The sequence below is a fragment of the Lissotriton helveticus genome, chromosome 5_1, assembly GCF_964261635.1.
Source record: "Lissotriton helveticus chromosome 5_1, aLisHel1.1, whole genome shotgun sequence".
Classification (NCBI taxonomy): domain Eukaryota; kingdom Metazoa; phylum Chordata; class Amphibia; order Caudata; family Salamandridae; genus Lissotriton; species Lissotriton helveticus.
Genome location: NC_136065.1, coordinates 80,276,485 through 80,301,273, shown reverse-complemented (window position 1 = coordinate 80,301,273; position 24,789 = coordinate 80,276,485). Strand labels below are relative to the sequence as shown.

Below are 24,789 nucleotides of genomic sequence, written 5' to 3'. Positions count from 1 at the left end.
AAAAGTTGCATTTCCATTCGAAGTAACTATGAAAAAGTGAAAAGTGCATCAATTCAATTAAAAATATCTTATTGACTTCACATTCATCATCATTCAGCAGATTCCATTCTAAGGCATCTAGGCCTTCATTATGTGGGATCGAAGTGTAGAGTGATACTACGTCCACTGTACAGAGCCAATATTCTGTGTCATTATCCAATTGAATGGTTTTGAGCAAATTGAGGAATGCCGTGGTGTCTTTGATGTACGTTGTACTCTTTTGTACGATGGGCTGCAGATAATGATCAACGAATTTACCTATACTTTCAGATATGGACCCACAAGCTGACACGATGGGTCTGAAAGGAGTTGGTGTGTTTTTTCATCGATCCATTTCATGTGCAGTGCACGCTCGAGAATTGATGTTAACGTTTTTTGGTATTCTTCAGTGGGATCCGCCTCCAAGTGTAAATATATGTCTTGGTCATTCACATGTTCATTGACGCTCTGTTCATAGAAGGTAGTGTCCATTATTATAAGAGCCCCGCCTTTATCGGCTCGTTAGAAGGTTAGATCTTTGTCATTGGCTAAGTTTCTGAGTATGCTCCATTCTGTTTTGGTGAGATTGGTTTTAGTGGGTTTTTTTAAGTTGATTTTTTGTATATCTGAAATCACCGACCTTTCAAATGCTTCGATGGTTTTGTGCGAATAGGGTGCACAGAAGGTTCTCTTCGGTTTGAAAGTTGTGGAGTTGACTGCAGGATTAGTTGGTAAGTCTTTAAAAAATATATTTTAATTTGAGTGTCCTGAAGAATTTGAATAACGCAATTTCAGTTTCTGATAGACTAGTTTGGTATGTCGGGACAAAAGAGGTTCCTTTATTGAGCACTGCTGTTTGTGCTTTAGACATTGTTTTAGAAGAAATGTTGATCACTAATTCGTTTTTGTTGTTTTCTGACTCCTGGTTCTTTTTGCTATTTCTTCTTCTGTTTCTTTTGCCCCTCCTATTATGATGTTTGGTGGTGAGTTGGCAGCCGGGCTTACATCTAAAAAAGCCTGTTTCTTAGATGTGCTGGATTGTTGTGGTTTTTCTAATGGTTGTCTAGAGTGGGATATATCAGATTCTGAAACTACGCTTTCTTGTGATGAAGTCGTGGACGATTTAGATTTCGGTTGTTGCCATTTCTTTTGATTATAAATCTCAGCCCAGGTGTAGACTTCGTCATATTTATAATCAATTGTGTCTCTTTTATATTTTCGTACTTTGCGGTCGTTCACTTCTTTGGCATATTTATCAAGTTTCGCATTTACATCCTGTAAGACGGTTTGTAGATCCGGTAATATATCCAATTCTTTTTTCATACCTTCTAGATCAGACTCAATTTCTTTTAGTACCTTTGAAAGTTCTTGAATTATTAATAGAATTAAATCCAGAGAACATTTGTTAAGTATTTGGTACCATTTTTCAACAAATGATTTACTATTTTTGCACAGCATCGGTTTTAAGGCAATTCTTAGTTCCCTAGGTATCCTTTTGTTTTTGTGGTAATGTATAAGTGTTGTGGCATGTAGTCTTTGATTAATTTCTTTCCGGCTAAGGAATTCGAACTGTCCTATTAATTGAGCTGTAGTTGAAACATTAGGGCTGAATGCTCTGGTCTCCTGAATGAGTCCATAGATTTCTTGCGCTGACTCCGGTGAAAATGCTAAGAGTTCTGCTTGTTTTGAGGTTATCTGAGCTATGTCATCAAATTGCATTTTCAAATCTTGGGTGCAACAGAAGATAGGTTGGACTGGACAATTGAATGAATGAGATCGATTTATCTTCGTGCGCGCCTTATTTGAGTAAAGTTTATGGCAAGTTCTTTTTGGCGCGATTTCCTTGTTGCTCTGTGTCCAACAGAGTCTTAGCGTGAATATGATAAATTGTGTGATCAGCGGGCCACGAAGGATGCGCTCCTTTAACTTGAAACAAATGCGTTTCTTCACTCTCTCTTTCTAGTGGTTCATATTGATAGTTATTACAATAAACTGTAGGATCAATAAATCATGAGTTCATAAGTCATACACTTGTCGATTTCAATTATGCCCAATGCATTTCGGGTTTGAAAAACCCTTCATCAGGGGCCTGTCACAAACGCTGGTTCTCTGAGAGTGGTCATCAAGGTGTAGTCATTTGCTGTGAATCAATAAACCCCTGCAACGCACCCAGGTTTCACAGTTGTAAATATTGATCTGAAAGTGCTTCACAATTATTTCTTTAATAGTTTATATTCTCTCTTAGAGTTATTGTCTATTTCTGATGAGGACACTTTCCATTTGCCAGCTGTGAACCTGGCGTCACCCTCTAAACAGTGCGTTTTCGTCCTTATACTGACATGAACTTTAGCCACGCCGCATGTGGGTCATAGACAACTTGTCCTAAAAAGTCCAATATTCCAAATCATTTACTCTTGCCTGGTTCTACTTTAAACTTTAATCGAGAGTCTCAGTCAGTCAAAATATCTTTATTCGATTTAGTTAAAAATCATACAAAGAGATAAAAACATTTCATACAAATAAAAACTATTTACAGTATCATACAAGTCAGTGCATACATGAGGTTCATAAAAAGGCAGATTAAGTTCATTTAGTGTTGTACAAAGATCAAATACAATGATTAAACGCAATTTAGAGGGGGCCATTGTTCTGATGTGTTTTTTTAATTCTGGCTGCTGCCACCAAGAAATTGGCCATACAGAATGTAGTGCGTATGTTGTTCAATGATTGCAGGTAGAGCAGGGCTGGTCTCACTTGTGTGAAGCCAGCCTCCTTTAAAACAGGTAACAGATATTTTTTTCCTAGGCTCTAAGAAAAACCCACAAAACATAACAAAGTGCATGGTATCTTGGACAGAAAAGTGGTCACAACAACAGGGGGGGGGCTAATTCAGGTTTTTCCCACATTTTAAAATTGCCCAAATAAAAATGTAACAAATTAAACCTAAACTTAGTCAGGAGAAACCTATGGAATGGGATCGTAACTAAACCAAGGTAAGGTGCTAGTGCAAATGAATTTGCAAGCAGATAGTGTCTCCTCACTGCCGGTTTCACTAGTTCCTTTTCCTCGCGACACGCTCTTGCCCTTCCCATGAATTGCTTCTTGATCAAGTCAATGTCCTGTTTCTTGATGTCCCGGAGGGATGTAAAGAGTTCTGGTCGTCCCAGGTCTGAGAACGACTTCATCAAGTAGGCCAACCATGGCACCCTTTTAAAGTGGTCCAAAGACATGACATCAGCCATGATCTTATGGTTAAGGGGCAGTTCTTCATTGAGCCAGGTCTTTAGCCAGAAGATCAAGGGTGCCATGTTCAGCCCATCAGTGACGAAATCTAGACCCACCTCCATATGTATGGAAAAAGTCGGTGTGGGCTGTGGGACAGACAGGAGGGTCCGTATGAATCTGTTTTCCACCTTCTGAATTGGTTCCAGGTTTACGTAACCCCAAAGGGGTGAACCATATGAGGCCAGAGCAACTGATTTACTTTTATAAATCTTCAAAAGGGCTTCCATCGGCCTAGCACCCAACCTGCCTGCAAATCCCATGAGGGCTGCTGATGATCTAGTCACCGCCAACCTCTTCACCCTAACCTGGGGTCCCCAAGATCCCCTCTGGTCAAAAACAACCCCCAGATAGGGGAACGTAGAGACTCTGGTGACGACCTTGCCCTTACATTCAAAGATTTTAGATTTCCCCTTGCTACTTTGGCGCCCCACGACCATGGTATGGGATTTATTCGTGTTTATTTTTAAATCCAGATGTCCATAAATGTGCCAAAGGCATCCAGAAGACGTTGCAGACAGACACCAGTGCGAGCGACAGCACCGCGTAGTCCGCGTACAGGAGCGCGGGGATCTTAGCTGCTCCTGCACGCGGAACGTCACCCTCCACATCCTCTAGATAGGCGCCCAAGCCATTAATGTAGATGGTAAAAAGCAACGGGGCTAATATACAGCCCTGTCTGACCCCCCGCATTGACTTAAAACGAGACGTACACCTTCCCTCATTAGTGACCCGCACTGCAGCAAAAAGCTCTTGGTGAAGAGAGGCCATGAACTTGACCAACGCCTCTTCTATCCCCATCTTCAGGAGGGTGGTCCATAACTTAGACCTGTTCACCAAGTCGAAGGCTGAGGAGAGGTCCATAAACGCTAGGAATAGGGACCCTTCCTTGGCCATCGTATATTTCGAGATCAACAGGTGTAAGTTGGAGCATTGCTCAACCGTTACTTTCTTCTCTCTGAACCCATACTGAATGTCGGCCAGCCCCCCGCAACCCTCTACACTATCCCTCAGTTTGACCAAAAGGACTCTGCCTAAGATCTTAACTGCAGAGTCCAGGAGGGATATGGGCCTATAACACCCGGGATCGTCCCGCTGGCCCTTCCTAAAAATGGGGACGATGGTAGAGATGACCCAGGTGGATGGTATGGAGTTGCCATTAGCGGCTGTAAAGACATTAGCCAAGACCCCCGCCCATAACTTGGGTGCGTGTATATAAAAGTCAGCCGGCACCCCGTCAGGTCCAGGAGCCTTGTTCTTGGTAGTGGCCAAAATAGCTTTCTCCACCTCAGATCTTTTAAAATAAATGGGAGCGGCATCCGGGGCCACCAGGGGGCATACTTGACTGGCCGTCTCGTTGTCTCCATACACCTTTCTAAAGTGGGCCAGCCATTTGTCATCCGAGATAACACAGTCCATGACATCATTAGTTGAATCAGAAAAAAATGGCTGTTTGATTATTTCCCAGAATTGCCTGCTATCCTTCAGAACGGCCACGGAGAGGAGATTCTCCCAGGCTTCACGTTTGATGTTGTCTTGTCTGGTCTTGACTGCTAGCTTGTAATTCTTCCTCAAGGTGACAATGTCAGCCCTTATCCTAGGTGTTCTCTTCAAGGCTGCCATTAGGGATTTATGTGCTTTTGAGCAAGTAGCGTCAAACCAGCGCTGCTTGTTACACACTCCCTTCCTGGGTTTTACCAAAAGATCCTGTGAGACCTGCCCACACATAGTCTCAAAGGCCCCTATAATTTCACAGTCCCGGGCATTTGGGTTTTGGCACACAGCCACCTGGGCCTCGATTTTCGGGAAAACTTCCGCATAAAAGTTCTCCGGAACCACCTTGGCCCATTTAAGTCTTCTACCCTGGTCGGATGTGCGTAAGGTCCTGGTTTTACTGGCCCTGGGATTGGCCCCATAAAATCTCCCCAAGCTACATCAAGTATAACAGGATTGTGGTCGCTGTAATGGGAAGGAACTGTGCGATAGGGGATGACCCTGTTTAAGATACCTGGTGTTACAAAAATGTAATCTATAATTGTTCCAGGGTCACTACACGTAAAGGTAGCTATTTTTGAGCCCCCCTCCGGTTCAAAGAGGTTAAAGTTAGCCAGAAGATCTTCTAGCTCTTCACCTGATGTCGTATGCTCGAAGTGGGGGCCTTCGAGACCTTCTCCCCCTTCCTTGTTACTTGAGCCACACATTAGCTTGCAGGGGTGAATATTAAAATCTCCCAACAGTATGTACTCTGAATCGAAATGTGTATTCTGACTGACTGACATTAAAACAGCATCTAGTCTAGCGATATTATTATCGCAGTTGTCCCTGTTCCAGGAATTATAAAAATTAACGTATAATGTCTTCCTGGAGGGGCTAATTTCCCTTTCAACAATAAGGATATTGGGGAGACGTTATTAATCTGTCTTATAGATCCTTTAAGTTCTAGGGAAAATAAAATTAGGAGGCCTCCCTTAGCTCTACCAACACAGCTAGGGGTAGCAGCTTTAGCAAAGCTGGTAAACCCGTCCATCCAAAAATTAGCGGTAGTGTCCCATGTTTCCTGTAGGGCAATAACCTTATGCCCAGAGACAAATCTAATCCATTCCTTGTCGTTGCGTTTTGAGTTAATTCCTGCCACATTCCAGCTAAGTAGCTTACATACCCCTACTTCATCATTAATTAAATGCCCTACCTCCTCTGTCACACGTGTGGAGTTGACTGATAGTCAGTCTATGTCCTCCAGACCCGACAGGGGGGCAAAACGATTTTCTGTGGCCAACCCCAAAACCTCCCGGGCATTCTGGTGGTCACGGGGATGGCGAGTTGATGAGGTAGTTGGGCACCTTAGGGATTGTGAAGATGTGTGTACATTAGTCCTGCCCTCTCCTAGAAGTAGGCACCCTCCCAACCTGCTGCTCCCAGGGCGTCTGGTTTGCATAGTGCGAACGGGGGGGGAGGGTAAAAGAAACCCAGCGGGACAGGTCTCAGTTGGTCCTTTAACGATATATCAGAGCCATCCCAGAAGAGTCTATCCGCTAGGTTAGCCCTGCTAAAATTAATGACCATGCAATCTCCTTGGGTAGATTTCTGTTGTTTACCAATCCAACACACCCTCCTTGCGTAGATAATCTGGTCTGCAATGTTCTCCCCGCAACATTTGTCCGAACACCACTTGTTAGTCTTAGCCATGAGGTCCGTGGTAGATTCCACCTCCCCATCCCTTAGTGGGGGAACCCCGATGAAGACAGCTACTAATGAGGACGCTTCAGGTGGTAAATTAAGTTTATATTTACTATAGGATATCCTCCTAAAATCAGGTGTGCAAGGCTGGTGCTGCGGGCGTGGCTGCCCCTCCAAAATTAGAGGGGGTGCATCCTTGACTAGAAATGATGTATTGGTGGCCCCTACGCTACTCTCAAGTTGCAGTGCCGCACCATGTCTCCCCTTATCAGTCACCTTCCTGCCTCCCTCACCCTCGGAACACATCGCTCTATCATGTGGTACCATACGAGGTGGGGGGGTGTTGACAAGTCTATCGATTATTGCACATTTCTTTAGTAATCCTTCTAGACAGGTGTTTAGTGTGTCCACAATGTCTTTCGCGATCCCAACGAGTAGTGGTTCAATCCTGCCAACAAAAAGTGCCTCTAATTGGTCCCCCAGGAGATCAATTGGCAAATTTGATGGGCACACACTGATGGCGTTGTTATCCATCGATCTCCTGATTGGTTGAGTAATTGGCTGCTGACTCGACTTGGGCTGTCTAGCTGGCGAGGTGGGGGTGGATGCCTTAGCTGTGAGGCATATGGGAGGAGGATTAACAATTGTCACAACGGGGTCTAGTGGTAACGGGGGATTGACATTAGGTGTGATATCACCCAGGTCCGTGGGGGTAGATGGAAAAGTGACTGGTGAGGGAGTGGCTGACAGACCCAGTTCATACTCAGCATTGGCAATCTCCTTCGTCAATGCTCCCACCGCCGAGGAAAGATAAGTCATGATAGATTTAGAGTGTCTTGGGACCTTGGCATTCTTCCCGCCCTCCTCCATATTTGTCGCTTTCTTGCGCTTACCCATTGTCAGCAGAAGATGTTATGGGGGTGGCCCAGCCCGGCCTCCTTCGGCCCCTGACCGCCACAGACGGCCCGCCCTCTGCCCAGGCTCCGCCCGGCGCTGCCCGCGCGCGTCCCGCGACGCGGGGGCTCTCGCTGGTATAAGAGCACCTCCGGGGGCGGGACAGGGCATGCGCGAGTTCCTCTCGCAAAGGCCGCTGGGGGATGTAGTCCCCGGTCCGCCGCGATGTTGGTCGGCAGAGGGGCCAGATGACAAGCAGGCAGGAAGGCTTGTTCAGGCAGCAGGGAAGGCGCTGGAACTCCTCAGCTCCCCTCGCAGAACCCAGGTCAGTGATTGTGTGCCCCCCCCCCCCAACCCCCCCCCGAGAGTCTCCTTTCTCAGCCTCTTCACTCCAACAGCTCACCCCATGTTGGGATGAATGAATCCAGTAACTGGCGGGAGCTTCACACAAGCAGATCCTTCAAAAGTCCATAACTGCACAAGAGGGGGTCACATGTCTTTGTTCTTCCTGGGCAGCTGTGATGTTGTTTCCTAGATGGCTTCCACTTACATGCACTCCTCTAATACCCCTGCTGCCCATACCTCCTCCTCCTACAGGGCACTCTTCTAGTACCCCTTCTGTTGGTACTTTCTTCTGCAGGGTGCTCTTCTAGTACCTCTTCTTCTCGTACCTCCTCCTGCAGGGCACTCTTCTAGCACCCCCTTCTGGCTGTACCTCCTCCTGTAGGGCACTCTTCTAGCCCCCCCCCTTGTACCTCCTCCTGCAGGGCACTCTTTAGCCCCACCTTCTGGCTGTACCTCCTGTTGCGGGCACTACTCCTTCATGGCACTCTTTTAGTAATGCTTCTGTTTGTGCCTTACTCTCCTGAAGAACACTCTTCTAGTATCCCTGCTGTTCATTCTTCTCCTGCAACGCCTGTTACCTGTAATACTATCCATACTTCTATAATAAAGAGAGAGCCCAAACCTTTGAGGCGGGTAATCTCAGGTACCGCAGCACCAATCACAACACCCAATACAGCGTTGGAAAGGGCAGTTGCAGCAGAAGGACATATGCTATGCAGACGCCCACCATATACATTTAAAAGGTAAAAGAACCGTGCCAGCAAAGTAGTCCCTTGTGGGCGTGTCTACGTTGTGCTGGGGGCGTGAAAAAACGCTGGGGGCGTGTGGTACGTTCCGCCCTTCATGCCATGTCTCATATCGTGTGCTGGGGACATGGGTGTGAGCGGGGCGCGGGATTACGGAAAAAAAGTGATATTTCATTGTTTTTTCTTCCCAGGTTCTGTACATTCCAGCTCCGGGTGTCCAGCCTGCTCCCTTTAAATACCCCTGCACCCCATAATCATAACCCACCCTTACTCCTTAAAATACCCCAATACCCTTAAACACTAACCCTTCTTAACCCTATAAATATACCCTGTACCCCAAAACCCAAACCTATCCCTAAACCCTAAATATACTCCTGTACCCCAAAACCCAAACCTAGCCCTGAACCCTATAAATACCCCTGTACCTCAAAACCCAAACCTACCCTTGAACCCTAAAAATACCCCTGACCCCAAAACCAAACCAAGCCCTGAACCCTAAAAATACCCCTGTACCCCAAACCCAAACCTACCCCTGAACCCTAAAATACCCCTGTACCCCAAAACCCAAACCTAGCCCTGAACCCTAAAAATACCCCTGTACCCCAAAACCCATACCTATCCCTAAACCCTAAAACTACCCCTGTACCCCATAACCCAAAACTATATCTGAACCCTTAAAATACCCAAACACCCCAAAACATATACCTTAGTACCCCAAAACATATACCCCTATACCCATACTTACCTTATCCAAAGATTAAACAAAAACATGCTTTTACCATTCATGCATTTACAACGAATTTCGTTGTAAATGTATGCGTGGTAAAAGCATATAAAATGTAATGCCATGCGTTATAATGGCATTGCGGAGTCATGGTACTTTCGTAATGAAAGTATGCGGAGTGATGGTATGCGGAAAGAAAGTTGCGGAATACTGGGTGTTTACCCTCCCCCGGTAAGTACATTGGTGGCACGGCGGCCCACATCTCCAGCAACATACTCATATTTTTCACCACCGATTTGAAAAATGCACAGGTCTCTCTCATTGATGGCCAGCATCGACATACACTTTTAGACACACCTCCTGCCACAAGTTCTAGACTTGCGAACTTTAGAGCTGGGGAGCTACGTTCGAATCTCGGCATCAGCTCAACATCCCGTGATTCCAGACAAATCGCTTTGTCTCCCCGTGCCTACCACAAATGAATGTGTTCTTCTGCAATGTAAATTGTGCTCATGCCATGTTGTCGAGTTTGCGCTATATAATATTGCAAGGAAAAATAAAGTAGGGAAACTCGAGTTCACACACTACTGAACGCGCACTCTTAAGTGCATCAGCAGTGCACTGTGAATCGGAGCGTTTCACAGGCCTGTCACAGGTAAGAAATGCTATCAAAACGAAATCCTGCAAAACAATATACTACTGGCCGGCAGCAATTCAAACCTGGACAACGTCGGGACAGGCTGCTAGTTAGTATAATAAAACATGGTGCACCAGGATCTACAGCAAGGACTTCTGGCAGATTATTCACTGTAAATGTAGTAAATAATTGGCAGAAAACGAAGGTGGAGAACAACTCTCATAAGGGCGAGCTGCCTCTGTCTTCTTGGCACTGATTTTACTACCTCTGTATCCAGGAGTCGCACAAGCAGTGCCATGGGTCACAAGGGGCAATCCAGGAGTCGTAGCTGCGACCCCTGGCAAGTCGTAAATGATGCTCATGCACGTGACCCTGTTTAGAACATCATACACTGTGTCAAGTGACTCCATTCAGAATATCAGGATGTGCTGTGTTTTGTGACTCCATTCAGAATGACACTGTGCTGTGTCATTACCATTCAGAATATCAGTTTCTGCTATGTCATTTGACGTCATTCAGAATGTCACATTCTGCAACAACTACCATCACCAGATAAAGACATCACCAAATTCCTACTACAACGTGAGATTTACTGGATCTGGTTTTTGCAAACCCTTTAGGGCTCAATGATAAATTTGATCTCTCTTGCTTTCTATAATCCTGTTTGCGCATAATATTGATACTTGTCTGTTCTATCTATATTGCTTGACATTTCCTTGTGTATCTGTAATTGCAATGTTTCTCTGCATATTACTTTGTGTATTTTCCTGCTTGTTGAGGATTATTCATGTATAATGCTGTTCCTTTTTGCTATCATGTTCATGCAAATGTTGTGCCAGCGCATCTATCGTCTTTCTCATTTTCGTTTTACTTTACTTTGTTTCTACTATGTTGTTCTCTGTAAAGTGCTATAGAATGATGTTCAGGTTGTAATAATACCTCTCTAAGATGGCCACCGAGTTCGGCCAGCTCCCATTAGTCCTTCCTCTACCAGTCGCTCATCTGCCTGTTAAACACACTGGTTTTCACTTGGTTTCGAGACTGTTGGCGTTTTGTTTCGAGACGCCGACTACTGCCGTTTTCCCGAAACTCGCTTTGGTAAGCCATTGAATACTTTTATTCGATTGATTAGGTCAATTTCCATCCCCACAGAGAGCTGACCATTACGTTTTATTCTTGTTTTAACAGCTCGTTTTTGGCATTTATGTACCACGCTATTGATCTTTCACCCGGTCTTACCTATAATTGTGAAGTCTCCTACGCCTCTCGTTTGTTGTGAGTACGAGTTTTTTTACTGTACTTTGACATTTGGTTTAAGGTTACGGTCTCTTTTTGGAAATATTTGTAATACGGAGGCTTATTGTTCTCAGTGAGCTTCCTGAAGTTACAGGATGATCTGGGTTTCATTGTGCCAGTAAGTTGTGCGAATGTTTGTGTTATCCACCCTTTTTCACTGGTTTCTTTTTCCTTTTTCTTGATGCACGTGCACTGTTCCACATAGTTGTCTCTTCGGTAGTTGGTTGCAGTTTCCATAGTGTTTTTTTCACTGCATGTTTTATATTGGTTTTAACCGCTGGTTGCACTTTTTTCTTCTCAGTCCGTTTTTTAGGTTTTGCCTACGCAATGCGTACGAAGTACGCATGCGCTAGCAAAATCTAATGATATCCTCTATGTGGGGTCGGGTATCCGCCCCCTCCTCCCATTGGCTAGCTCCATAAATGGAGGCTAGCCATTGGTAGAGGGCTCTGTCTGTCAATCCCAGACCAGATTCGGGGGCGTTCCCGAGAATTTTTCCCTTTTGGCTACGTCACGCGACGTCAGCCAAAAGCCGGGAACGCCCCCGAATCTGGTCCGCCATTGAAGGCACCCGGAAGAAGTCCAGGTGAGTGCTTTTTTTTTTTTTTAGCTTTTTACCGCTGCCTCGGCTCTGCCTCGGCTCCCATTTCCCGCCCTCCTACCACTGCCTCGCTCTCTGTGTCTCCCTGGCCCCGTTCCCGCCCCCCTCCCGCTGCCTCGGCTCCCGTTCCCGCCCCCTACCACTGCCTCGCTCTCTGTCTCTCCCCGGCCCCGTTCCCGCCCCCCTACCGCTGCCTCGCTCTCTGTGTCTCCCCGGCCCCGTTCCCGCCCCCCTACCGCTGCCTCGGCTCCCGTTCCCGTTTGCAAAGACGGTCTTTTGCTCTCGACTCCTTAATATTTTTTGCATCTTTTGTCCCTGCTTCCTAGTAGCAGCACCAAAGAAACCTTTGGGTGAATGTGCTTTTAAAAAAGCTACTTAATTAATGAATATTAAAGTGGTGACTATGCCTGGGCAAACAATGTGTACTTTCCTTTGCGAAAAAAGCATTAAATGCCCCTAACATTACCCAAAATTAAATGGTATTACGTGAAATATTAGTTTTGGCATTTTGCACTATTTTGTAGTGTTTGTTTTTGGCGAGAGGATGCATGACGCACTAAAAACTACCACAAAACCACGCAAGATGCGGGCCACAGCCACTCACATTCAGTTTGTTTGAGTTCTCCCTGTGTTGTTCCCGTGCTTTCACTCTATGATTTTTACCTGAATGAAGTCCCAAAATACGCGACATGACAGTCATAATGGCATGCTAGCAGTGGCATCGGGAGCGGGGGGGGGGGGGGAAGGCCCTCCGGCGGACGGGTGGCAGCACAGCCCGCGAAACTCGGGCACTGACAGTGGAGGCTGGGAAACCGGGTTCGAGTCTCGGCAGGATGCTTAATCTCCCCGTGCCTAACAACATGAGGAGCGGGAGCTCTCCTTCTTTTTGCTGAACAGAGGGAAAAACAGGTATGAAGAGGACGAGAGAGCAAACCGAAGAGGAAGAGGACGAGAGAGTAAAAAACCACAGGCAGAGGACGAGAGAGCAAGCCCGCAAGAACAGAATCAGAGAATAAACAGGTATGAAGAGGGTGAAAGGCAACACAGGCATGGAGAGACAGAGGGCAGAGCAATCGGGAAGATTCGGGGGTGGGGGCGGACATGAAAAGGATGAGACAACAAAACAATCAGGAAAAGAGTGAGAGGGCAAAATAAGCACGTGAAAGATGACAGGGCAAAACAAGCACAAAGAAAAATGACGAGACTAAAGACAAGCATTAAGAGAATGAGAGCGCAAAACAAACAGAAAGAGTGAGGGCAAAACAAAGATGAAAAAGATGAGAGCAAAACAGTCAGTAAAAGAGTGAGGGCAAAACAAGAAGAGGATGAGAGGGCACTGTGCAAAAGCAGCATGAAAAGAGCGAAGGGAAAGAACATCGGCAGGGTGAGAGGGCAAAAGAAGCACTCAGTGGGTAAGAGGGCAAAACAAGCCCTCAGCGGCTGAAAAGACAAAACCATCTGGAAAAGGGCACAGCATGAAATAGTGTGCGTGTGTGAATGAATGCCCGCGCACGCGCTGTCTCGCGCACTGTGAGGCTAGCGGCAGGGCTTAAGCAGCAGCAAGTTGAACCCACTATTTCAAAAGAAGGAGTTTGTGCAGGTTTTTTTTTTTTAAACGGGTGGTGGACACTGTCCCTAATTTTTAAGGACCAAGGCTTGTTTTTCATCCTCGGACTTCATCTAGAGTAGGAGAGACCGGAAGGAGAGGAAGAAAGGAGGAAGAGAAAAAATAGGGAAATTGTGATAAATGAGAAAGCATGGATGGAAAAGAAACTGCGAAGTGAGATGAAGAGACAGGCAGTGTGGCTTGCTGGAAGAAAGGTGTGAGGTGGAATCCAGTTTAGACAGCCTTGGTATTTTTCTAACATGGCATTTGTAAGTGCCAGTGGCGGGCTCTTAAAAAATCTTTAGGCCCCTGCACTTATTTATAAATTCAACCCGAAATAGAGTACATTACTGTGTGCCACTTTTACTGTGTGTACATGTGTTGTGTTTGCATAGCGCAAACATTCCCAAAAGACAGCTGCGCAGTGTACAGGCTCAAAGGAAGAGAGCAGCAGTGAAAGGTGGGTGTGAATGCCCTCATTCTGTTTCGAACAGTAGTCACACAACTACCAAGAGGCCCTGTGTGTTGTGACCCTACACGCTTTCTGTTGGCTAGGTGAGTGTCTTTGACAGGCGTACCTATTGTGTTTTTTGGTTGTTTTTTTTGGTCGAAGCCTACATCTTTTGGACCTTCGGAAAGCGTCCATGAGAATGCATTTCACCCATTGCTTGCCAGTGGCTTTCTACCTCACATTTTCTTGCTTTTATTTGGACTGTTCAGCTTGAGTTTGTCCCTTCCATTGCCCAGTTAAGTCAAGTATTACACCGTCTCCTCCCTCGGGACTCGCTCCTCTCTCCGAACTTTGCCTCGCAATGCAGGAACATCGCTGCCAGCAGCAGCAGTGCCGACCGGTGGGGCCGCATCCCAGGCTGTTTTGCGGGGGACCCGAGGAGTGGCAAGGGGTCAGTGGTGCCACCGGCAGGTCCTGGCTCTGCAGTCATGCAGCTCCCAGGATGCAGGACTTCTGCTCATACTCTCATCCCGTCACTCACTCTTCCCTTTCACCACACTCTCCTTCTCTCACCAACTCTCTCTCCTCTGCTCATACTCTCCTCCCGTCACTCACTCTTCCCTTTCACCACACTCTCCTTCTCTCACCGACTCTCTCTCCTCTGCTCATACTCTCATCCCGTCACTCACTCTTCCCTTTCACCACACTCTCCTTCTCTCACTGACTCTCTTTCTTCTGCTCATTCTCTCATCCCGTCACTCACTCTCCCTTCAACACACTGCTAACTCTCTCCAATGCACCACTCTCTCTCACCCTAATTTGTTTTTCCTTCTTGGCTCTATCTCTATTCATTATCCCTCCCCAACTCCTCCTGATTCTATAGAGCACTTTTCAAATTTTTTTGTAGCCATCGTCCATTTGCGTGAGATTATGCTATTGGCATTGTAAATGACAATGGCATTAATTTATCTGTTTTCAAAACCAACACATAAATAAAAAATTTGTCATTGACAATGCCAATCGCTCTAACTTTGTCAAAGGCAAAACCATTGCATTGTAAATGCTTGTCTATACTTTGCGCTTGGCCGCTTTGCTTTAAAATTGGGCAAGGTCCTCTATTCTCTTTTTGCTGAGTCCTGTGTACTTACCCAGAGTATCATTAAGACTATTATTTTTATTGTTGTTAGATTCCCCTGATGAAGGGCTATCCCGTTACGCCCGAAATGCATTGGGATTTTTAACATTTGGATGCTGTTGTGAAGCACCGCATTTATGTTCTGCCCACCTGATTTTGAAGAACGCTAATAAAACTTCTTCGGACACCAGACATCGTTGAATTTCTTTGTACATTTTTCTTGTTTCATTTGATGCTGTTTCAGTCAGAATGTATTGATTGCAACAATATACTGATTCAATTCAATTAAAAAAATCTTTATTTCGATTGAAATTTTTACAATCATAAAAAGTACATATTAAAAAGCACATCAAACTTCTAGAAAAGGTTATCACGTACAAATTTCTTACAAATAAATTAATAACATTTCAGTTTAAGAAGACAATTGATGTCTACTAGCAAAAATCGAGAAATATCTCTGATGAGTAACTATACTGTTTGTGAGCGAATTTTCAAACACGCTTTTAAAAAACAAGCTATGCTTTTAGCAGCAAATTGGGTTTCTAGAGACTGTAACGCCAGGAGCGCAGGTCTACATCTTCTCAAGCCCATTTGTCGGAGGAGAGGGATAATCCAGCGTTTGCGGGGAATCACATAATAATTGCAGAACAGTGTTACATGCAAAGTTGACTGGTGTGCAATTCCATCACAGGGACATTTAATCAATTCGTGAGACCAATTTGAAACCCCAGGAAAAGAAACAAGACGGAAGAAGGAATCAAAACGAAACCTAGTTAAAACAAACTTTTCATAATTAGACAAAAAGAAAGACAAATACAACTGAATACCGGGAGAGGTTTGTACCATCAGTAGGTGAGTATTTGTTCGTTTGCCTACCTCTGTGCATAAACGCAGATCTCTAAGATGGGCTACACACAGGTTTTTCAGGGCCTTCCTGGAGATATCAAAAAGTGATGGGGGGTCTGTGAAAAATACTAAACAGTTTAAGTCTTTCAAAAAGTTAAAAACATACAATAACCATGGAATCTTTTTCCAGTGAGCCAAGGATAAGCAATCGGTAATTAATGAGCGATTCACTATTGCCTATTATTGTTGAAACGTCTTTTGACGCCTCTTGTAGTGCATTGGGTTTTTCCAGATAAACTGTCTGGATATCTTCTTTTTGTGTCACATTCTGCGCTTGGTCATGTGATGCCACAGAATGTGCCTTGTCATGTGACCCCAGCGACTGTTTTCAAAACGTAGATAGATCAAAGTGTTTCACTCCTAAAAATACTGCCATAACTTCAACATCTTCTCTGGAAACTGATTTCACTTTGATTGTTTCTCTGTTTTGCAGGATGTCGGAAGCACCCTAAGCAGGTAAGGCTGGTTTATTATCCTCCTCTCAGTGTGTAAGGAGCAGGTCTCACTGCCGCAGTGTGTAAATGCCACTACTAAGTTCACACAAAGTGCTTTTCAGATCCTCATAAAATCAAGTTGTAGCCTCAAAAAAAACCTTAAGCCCTCAGAAAATACCTTTTGATTCCTCTGAAAACTCCCCTGTATCATCAGGAAGCTCTAAGCTCTTAAATTTTCATAAATCCCTGCGAGTCATCAGAAAACTCCTTTGAGTGTTGAAATAATTGCTACAGAAATGAGCTGCTGTCCTCACAAAACATATTTGTATCTTTAAAACTTGACTAAAGTCCTAAGAAAAGTACCCTGAACACCCAGAAAACTCAAGCACATTCTGGAAACTTCCCCTCCGGTTTTCCTCGATTAAAAGTTGTGCAAAAACTCATTCAAAGTTTCCTAACTACGATGCCAGTCTTCAAAACATCCCTTCTGTATTTCCAAACGTCATTGAAGTGTAGTTAAAGCCATGTTCAGGCCTCATTCTTTAGTAAATTCCCTCCAATTAGAAGAGGTCTCGTCCAGTTCTCTTAAACCTCACTGTAATCCTGTACTGGTACATGCCTTCTGGATTACTTAACGATCACTTAACGAAACAAAGATGGTGGTGGACCATATAAAATAATTGCACATGTTTTTAACAAGGAATGTGCGGCCTGGCTGTTTGTCTGTTGTGGCCCAAAAAGGTGCAAGGTATGGAAAATTAAGCGGCATGTGACGAATGAACTGTTTACTGCAGGCCAACATTTATATGTGAACAAGAGTTAAAATATTTAGTAGGGAAGTGTTAGACCTGGCACCATTGGCGTGGGTCACCCTTCCATTTTTTTGCTGTTGCCTCCTGTGTTTTTGATATGTTTTGCTGGTCTAGATGCTTTGGGCACTGTGTCACTGCTTTCAGTGCCACAGTGCAAGTGCTCCCTATGTTAAATTGATGTAATGGATTCGTGATTCCATGATTGGCTTATTTGGTTTACTTGTCAGACCCTAGTACAGTGCACTCTGTTTTCCAGGGGCTTGTAAATCAAATGCTGCTGGTGGGCTTGCAGCACTGATTGTCCCACTGGAGCAGCTTGTAACCTATGGGTCAGGCCTGCCATTGCAGAGCCCGTGTGCAGCCTGGGGCTGCCATGTCGACTTGGCCAGTGCACCCACTTGCCAGACCCTAAGCCTACCCCTTTCTGCATGTTAGTAAGGTAGGCCCAATGTACCCCCATGGGCAGGCTGCATTGTAAGGTAAAAGGTAGGACACGCCCTGATGTTTGAAGCATGTCCTGGTAGTGAATGGCAGCCAATTTAGTTTTTCACTATTGCAAGACTACCTGTTCCTATAGGCCAGAATGGGCAGTTTGATTATAACATCTTATAATCCTAACTGACTGAGGGAACTAGGTAGAAATTCGAGTTTAGTATGCCTGAACTCAGAATGATAAAATACATCTATAAGTGAAGTTGGTTTTAACATTCTGTGTTTTAAATACCACTTTTCTAGGGTCTTTACCTCCTTTTGTGATAAACGCTAGAACTTTGCAGTCAAGTTCCAGAGTTGCAGTTATTTTGGCTGGTAGGAAAGGACGTGGACATTCAGATCTCATACATGATCTGACATCCTTAGGTATCTCTTTGCGGAGCCAAAAGGAAAGGTAGTCCGCAATGTGCTGGATAGGGGTCCACTCTGGTGATAGGGGATGTTTAATTAAGAGAGGGTCAAGCATATTTTTTCCAACCCGGTCCATAATGCCCATCTTAGACCCAGAGACCGATTGAGCTACATCATTGACTTCAGTGTTCTCTTCTTCAATATCTTGAATGTCCGAATCTAGGTCGGAGGAACAGGACATCTCTATTTCATCTCCCATCTCATTTTCACTGTTGATCGGAATAGGAATTGGGCCTTTTGCTTGCCCATCAGAAGTGCCTGGGGCACTGCCAAGTTCACCGCCAGTACGTCAAGTCGAATGGATTGAGCGTTTTTTTTTTTTAACCTTTTGAAGTATTCTCCCCAGTGCTCCTTTTCCTTGGGGCTTATTTACCCAGTCTTCCCCATAAGGGTGTCTTCAGACTGCTATTGGCCAGTCTGTTTGGGAGAGGGCTTCCAATTTTGTATTTATAGTATCATCTAGAGACCCAGTAACTTTATTGATGGCTTTGTTTATAAGTCCTTCAATTGTTTCCTCCATACTACTTACTGAGGCTTTGAGAGACATACTAGCAGGTAGGTAGCTGTCAGCGTTGCTTGAGGGGGTAGTTGCGGCAGTTGGTTAGACTACAACTGCCAGAATTCATTTAATCTCCCATATTAACCCAATGGTGGACATGTGTTAATAGTATCAGCCCAATGGTTACAGGGTGTTCCCTATTACCTTTCATCTAAAGTCCTACCTTTGTTTCTTTGAAAACTCGGTCCTCCCCCTTTTTTTAAAATGTATTTTATTGTCTTGTACAACCAAGCAGTATTTCTGCCTCTTCTTAGTAGGTAAGCCTTGTTTTGTTAAAGTTGTTTATTTTTCCCTGGTTACTCTTTTTTTTAAAATATGTGGGAGTTATTTTTTGTTTATTTATTAACTTGTTACTTATTTAGGAATGCTGACCAAGAGCTGTCTGCTAGCATATGCTCGTCTGCTAGGGAGTGTTATTAATGATGCCCTTCTGCCGGCAAGACGTTGCTTGGCAACGCGTGTTCGCCAGCTTAAAAATAGACAATTTGGTTTTGACCGGCACTCGCCGGTCACAGAAAATTATGTTTTGAGCCGGTCTCCCGTCGGGTTCGGCCCGCGTTTGGGGGCAGCGCCGGTCTCAGAGCGAGGCCGGTTCATGTACAAACAATGCCTCACACATCAGGACGGTCCCGTTGCTATGGCAGCAGGAGCATCCTAAGTTTACATTTGAAGCCGAGGACATAACTCAAATGGTGAGCGAGGTCGGACCCAAGAAAGGTTCACCTCGTTTAAGGAATAACCTAATTGTTGGCCTGAAAAGGCCGAAAGAGATTAGAAACGTTCCTCGGGGTGGGGGAAAGAAACGCTGCGCCCCGGGGAAAACAAAATCAAGCTAGTAATAAAAGCAAGCATTGGCATAGCCAATAGGTCGCGCCTTTGGGACCTTATAAGTATTTGGCCATGCAACACTAGATGTTGTTGCACCAAGGATATTGTGCTGGATAACAAAACAATTATAAGGTCCCAAAAGGGAGACCTATTGGCTATGCCAATTCTTGTCTTATTGGCTGCTGTTAAAATCAAAGGAAGAAAAGTATGCATAATATCTCTAATAAAATCTAGCCTTTCTGACACCAAGACTAGGAAAACCTATTTTAAACTCTATTCTGCTGTTTCATGTACTGTATTGTGTGAGCGTCATGCTTCATTTAGAAACTGACTGACTAACTTCTTCCCACTTTACTTTCTGTAAAGCCTTTCATTTTTCAATAAACGTTCATGGTTTTAAGCATATTTGTCAGTCTTCATTGTGAAGCATAATGTGTTTCACATTATGAGATGTTATTTGATATTGAACGTATATGCTGCCCAGGTCCATTTAGAGGATTAACACCGCTCCCTGGCAACAGTGCAATGAGAGCAGCAGCACCCGGGTCTAGCTGAAACGGGATCGACGCCCAACAAACAGAACGCCTGACCGAGAGATGCAATCATCCCACCCAACAGTCTTGCTACTGAATTTTCTTCTGGGCGTCATTCTCTAAAAGCAAACAATTTCAACTACAAGCGCAATTTTGACGAGGGTTCTTACTTCTCATTTCCATAGGTGAATCCATTTTAATGGACGGTCTCGTCCTCCAGTGAAGAATGGCATCAGACCTACGTCAGGCTCCGTTGAACTGTCAGAGTCAACGAAATTCCAGAAGAGCCTAGAGAGTGGGCGGTGCTGCAGATCCAGGAATGACCTTAAGAAGATCACCCTTTCACCTGCACGGTTTTCTGACATGATGAAAGAAAGAGAAAAAAGTTGCCAACTGTCAGGCCTATTAACAAGGCAGATGAGTAATGTACTCTTCTTACGATAGCCTTGTAAAATTTTTGGAAAAATAGAAAAGTCCATAAGATGTTATAAATTGGGGTAGAAATGTAGCTTGGTTTTGCTGTTTGGTGCTTCCCCGTGGATTCTGCAAGAAAAGGCAAACAAGCGCACGCGCCTCACGCATGTAGGGGGTGGGGGGAGTGCGGCCGAGAGCAGGCAGCGCTTACCTTGTGGGAGCGAGCACGATAATTGCTACAAGATGGCGCCGCTCGCTCCCGCAACGGAATCGCCAAACGGGCACGCGTTGCCATTCAAAGCAATGCAACGCTTGCACGTTTTTGCCTCAAAAAGGGAATCAATGGCTAAAGGTCTCTTTCCTAAGCAGCGCATGTGTGGTGCGTAGGCGAGACCTAAAAACCTCTACCACCAACCCATAATAATTTCTCCTGATAAAGAGACCGAGTAAAGGATGAAATCAGCGCTTTAAAGGGTTAGGGAGGGTGTAGATATTAGTAGAGGGTTGGTGGGGTATTAATAAAGCCCTTAATTAACAGATAAGACAGTATTAAGACAAACTGAAGATAAAAGCAAAAGATAGTGTACTTATCTGTGAGCAGTAGCAACAAAGAAGGGAGAATGCTTCTTGCTGATGGACTTTATATGTTACTAGAATGTTATTGAAATTCTAGATTTCTTCAATTGTTGCTGCTGTGAGCTTCGCAATAAAGGAGATTTGCATAATGTTAGCCTCCATGTCATGCCATAAAATCTCAAAATCGGCACTCACTCAGACCCAAGGAGCATTCAGATGTCTTCGGTGATAATGGGCAGTGAGGGCTCCGACCTGTTTGATGCTTGGCAGAGTAAGCATTCTTTCACTACGTCCTCCACAAGGTCATCCAAGTGCAGGAACCATACTTCTGTGCAGTCTTTTGTTTGTTTTCACAATCCCTTGATGACCCACATGGGCCAGGATTACCAATTGTATCGCCAATGTAGGATCACAGTTTGATTGCCTTAAATGGAGTCAGCCTTCTGATGATGAGATCAGGTAATTCCTGACATTATATAGTGATGTTAATATGGGACGAGTGTGGTCGTGAGATTATCACTCAGTTTCGTTTCTTCACTTGTTGGGATGTGTAGGAGAGTAGGGTCTGCTTTAGCCCCACTTTTTGCTTTTTGCTTCACTGGTTTTCGACTTAATATGGCTGTGTGCCTGCTAATCAGACCCACAGCCCTGCTGTTCTCTCTCTAAATTCACAACCATGTACTTTAGGTACATCACCAATTGGTATTGGGTCACCTTATGAGCCCCTGTACAGTGTACTATAGGTACCCAGGGCATAGGTGCATCCAAGGCCTACCAGGCGCTGCAACATATCTTTTGCCACCCCTGGCTGGCCATCCAAACTGACAAAACTGGCTGATCACTCAGCTGGGGCAAGGTCGTGTAATCACCCCTTGCTTAGATATAGTATACCTATGTCTAAACCTATATCTGGACACATATACACATATAAGTCACTCCTATGGCAGCAGGCCTTAACAATCCTGGATTATTTACAACAAGGGGTGGTGATGGACAGAGTCTCTGAATTAAGCAGAGTACTCTCACCCAGTCAAGAGATCAGGGCTAGATCCAACACCGTTTTTTAGCTCATTGCACCATCCCAGTTTCAGAACCTGGCTGTATGCAAATTAGTCTGTCCCTGGCCCAGTGCATCATGGGAACAGGGCAGACCAGACTACAAAAGCCAATTCTTACACTGGGAAGGAAACAAGCTTCCGGGGACCGGTTTCTGGCATTCCAGCCGTCTTCGGCCCGGCTTGCTTGAATCCTGATGGTGCAATGAGCAAGGGACTCACATCTGAGTATACCCTTCCACGCTTAGAGTGGACAAAATTATTTACAACAAGGGGTGGTGATGGACAGAGTCTCTGAATTAAGCAGAGTACTCTCACCCAGTCAAGAGATCAGGGCTAGATCCAACACCGTTTTTTAGCTCATTGCACCATCCCAGTTTCAGAACCTGGCTGTATGCAAATTAGTCTGTCCCTGGCCCAGTGCATCATGGGAACAAGGCAGACCAGACTACAAAAGCCAATTCTTACACTGGGAAGGAAACAAGCTTCCGGGGACCGGTTTCTGGCATTCCAGCCGTCTTCGGCCCGGCTTGCTTGAATCCTGATGGTGCAATGAGCAAGGGACTCACATCTGAGTATACCCTTCCACGCTTAGAGTGGACAAAATTATTTACAACAAGGGGTGGTGATGGACAGAGTCTCTGAATTAAGCAGAGTACTCTCACCCAGTCAAGAGATCAGGGCTAGATCCAACACCGTTTTTTAGCTCATTGCACCATCCCAGTTTCAGAACCTGGCTGTATGCAAATTAGTCTGTCCCTGGCCCAGTGCATCATGGGAACAGGGCAGACCAGACTACAAAAGCCAATTCTTACACTGGGAAGGAAACAAGCTTCCGGGGACCGGTTTCTGGCATTCCAGCCGTCTTCGGCCCGGCTTGCTTAAATCCTGATGGTGCAATGAGCAAGGGACTCACATCTGAGTATACCCTTCCACGCTTAGAGTGGACAAAATTATTTACAACAAGGGGTGGTGATGGACAGAGTCTCTGAATTAAGCAGAGTACTCTCACCCAGTCAAGATATCAGGGCTAGATCCAACACCGTTTTTTAGCTCGTTGCACCATCCCAGTTTCAGAACCTGGCTGTATGCAAATTAGTCTGTCCCTGGCCCAGTGCATCATGGGAACAGGGCAGACCAGACTACAAAAGCCAATTCTTACACTGGGAAGGAAACAAGCTTCCGGGGACCGGTTTCTGGCATTCCAGCCGTCTTCGGCCCGGCTTGCTTGAATCCTGATGGTGCAATGAGCAAGGGACTCACATCTGAGTATACCCTTCCACGCTTAGAGTGGACAAAATTATTTACAACAAGGGGTGGTGATGGACAGAGTCTCTGAATTAAGCAGAGTACTCTCACCCAGTCAAGAGATCAGGGCTAGATCCAACACCGTTTTTTAGCTCATTGCACCATCCCAGTTTCAGAACCTGGCTGTATGCAAATTAGTCTGTCCCTGGCCCAGTGCATCATGGGAACAGGGCAGACCAGACTACAAAAGCCAATTCTTACACTGGGAAGGAAACAAGCTTCCGGGGACCGGTTTCTGGCATTCCAGCCGTCTTCGGCCCGGCTTGCTTGAATCCTGATGGTGCAATGAGCAAGGGACTCACATCTGAGTATACCCTTCCACGCTTAGAGTGGACAAAATTATTTACAACAAGGGGTGGTGATGGACAGAGTCTCTGAATTAAGCAGAGTACTCTCACCCAGTCAAGAGATCAGGGCTAGATCCAACACCGTTTTTTAGCTCATTGCACCATCCCAGTTTCAGAACCTGGCTGTATGCAAATTAGTCTGTCCCTGGCCCAGTGCATCATGGGAACAGGGCAGACCAGACTACAAAAGCCAATTCTTACACTGGGAAGGAAACAAGCTTCCGGGGACCGGTTTCTGGCATTCCAGCCGTCTTCGGCCCGGCTTGCTTGAATCCTGATGGTGCAATGAGCAAGGGACTCACATCTGAGTATACCCTTCCACGCTTAGAGTGGACAAAATTATTTACAACAAGGGGTGGTGATGGACAGAGTCTCTGAATTAAGCAGAGTACTCTCACCCAGTCAAGAGATCAGGGCTAGATCCAACACCGTTTTTTAGCTCATTGCACCATCCCAGTTTCAGAACCTGGCTGTATGCAAATTAGTCTGTCCCTGGCCCAGTGCATCATGGGAACAGGGCAGACCAGACTACAAAAGCCAATTCTTACACTGGGAAGGAAACAAGCTTCCGGGGACCGGTTTCTGGCATTCCAGCCGTCTTCGGCCCGGCTTGCTTGAATCCTGATGGTGCAATGAGCAAGGGACTCACATCTGAGTATACCCTTCCACGCTTAGAGTGGACAAAATTATTTACAACAAGGGGTGGTGATGGACAGAGTCTCTGAATTAAGCAGAGTACTCTCACCCAGTCAAGAGATCAGGGCTAGATCCAACACCGTTTTTTAGCTCATTGCACCATCCCAGTTTCAGAACCTGGCTGTATGCAAATTAGTCTGTCCCTGGCCCAGTGCATCATGGGAACAGGGCAGACCAGACTACAAAAGCCAATTCTTACACTGGGAAGGAAACAAGCTTCCGGGGACCGGTTTCTGGCATTCCAGCCGTCTTCGGCCCGGCTTGCTTGAATCCTGATGGTGCAATGAGCAAGGGACTCACATCTGAGTATACCCTTCCACGCTTAGAGTGGACAAAATTATTTACAACAAGGGGTGGTGATGGACAGAGTCTCTGAATTAAGCAGAGTACTCTCACCCAGTCAAGAGATCAGGGCTAGATCCAACACCGTTTTTTAGCTCATTGCACCATCCCAGTTTCAGAACCTGGCTGTATGCAAATTAGTCTGTCCCTGGCCCAGTGCATCA

General features: G+C 45.4%; 1 protein-coding gene across 1 annotated transcript in view; it reads left to right on the top strand.

Annotated features, from left to right (window-relative positions):
• Positions 1–24,789, top strand: part of LOC144752395 (E3 ubiquitin-protein ligase TRIM39-like) — a 182,629-nt gene that overhangs the window by 72,330 nt on the left and 85,510 nt on the right. The window contains exons 4-6 of the mRNA XM_078640329.1: positions 16,252–16,274; positions 16,994–17,000; positions 22,063–22,090. Coding sequence (XP_078496455.1) covers positions 16,252–16,274; positions 16,994–17,000; positions 22,063–22,090 — 58 coding nt within the window. The remainder of the gene's footprint in view (positions 1–16,251; positions 16,275–16,993; positions 17,001–22,062; positions 22,091–24,789) is intronic.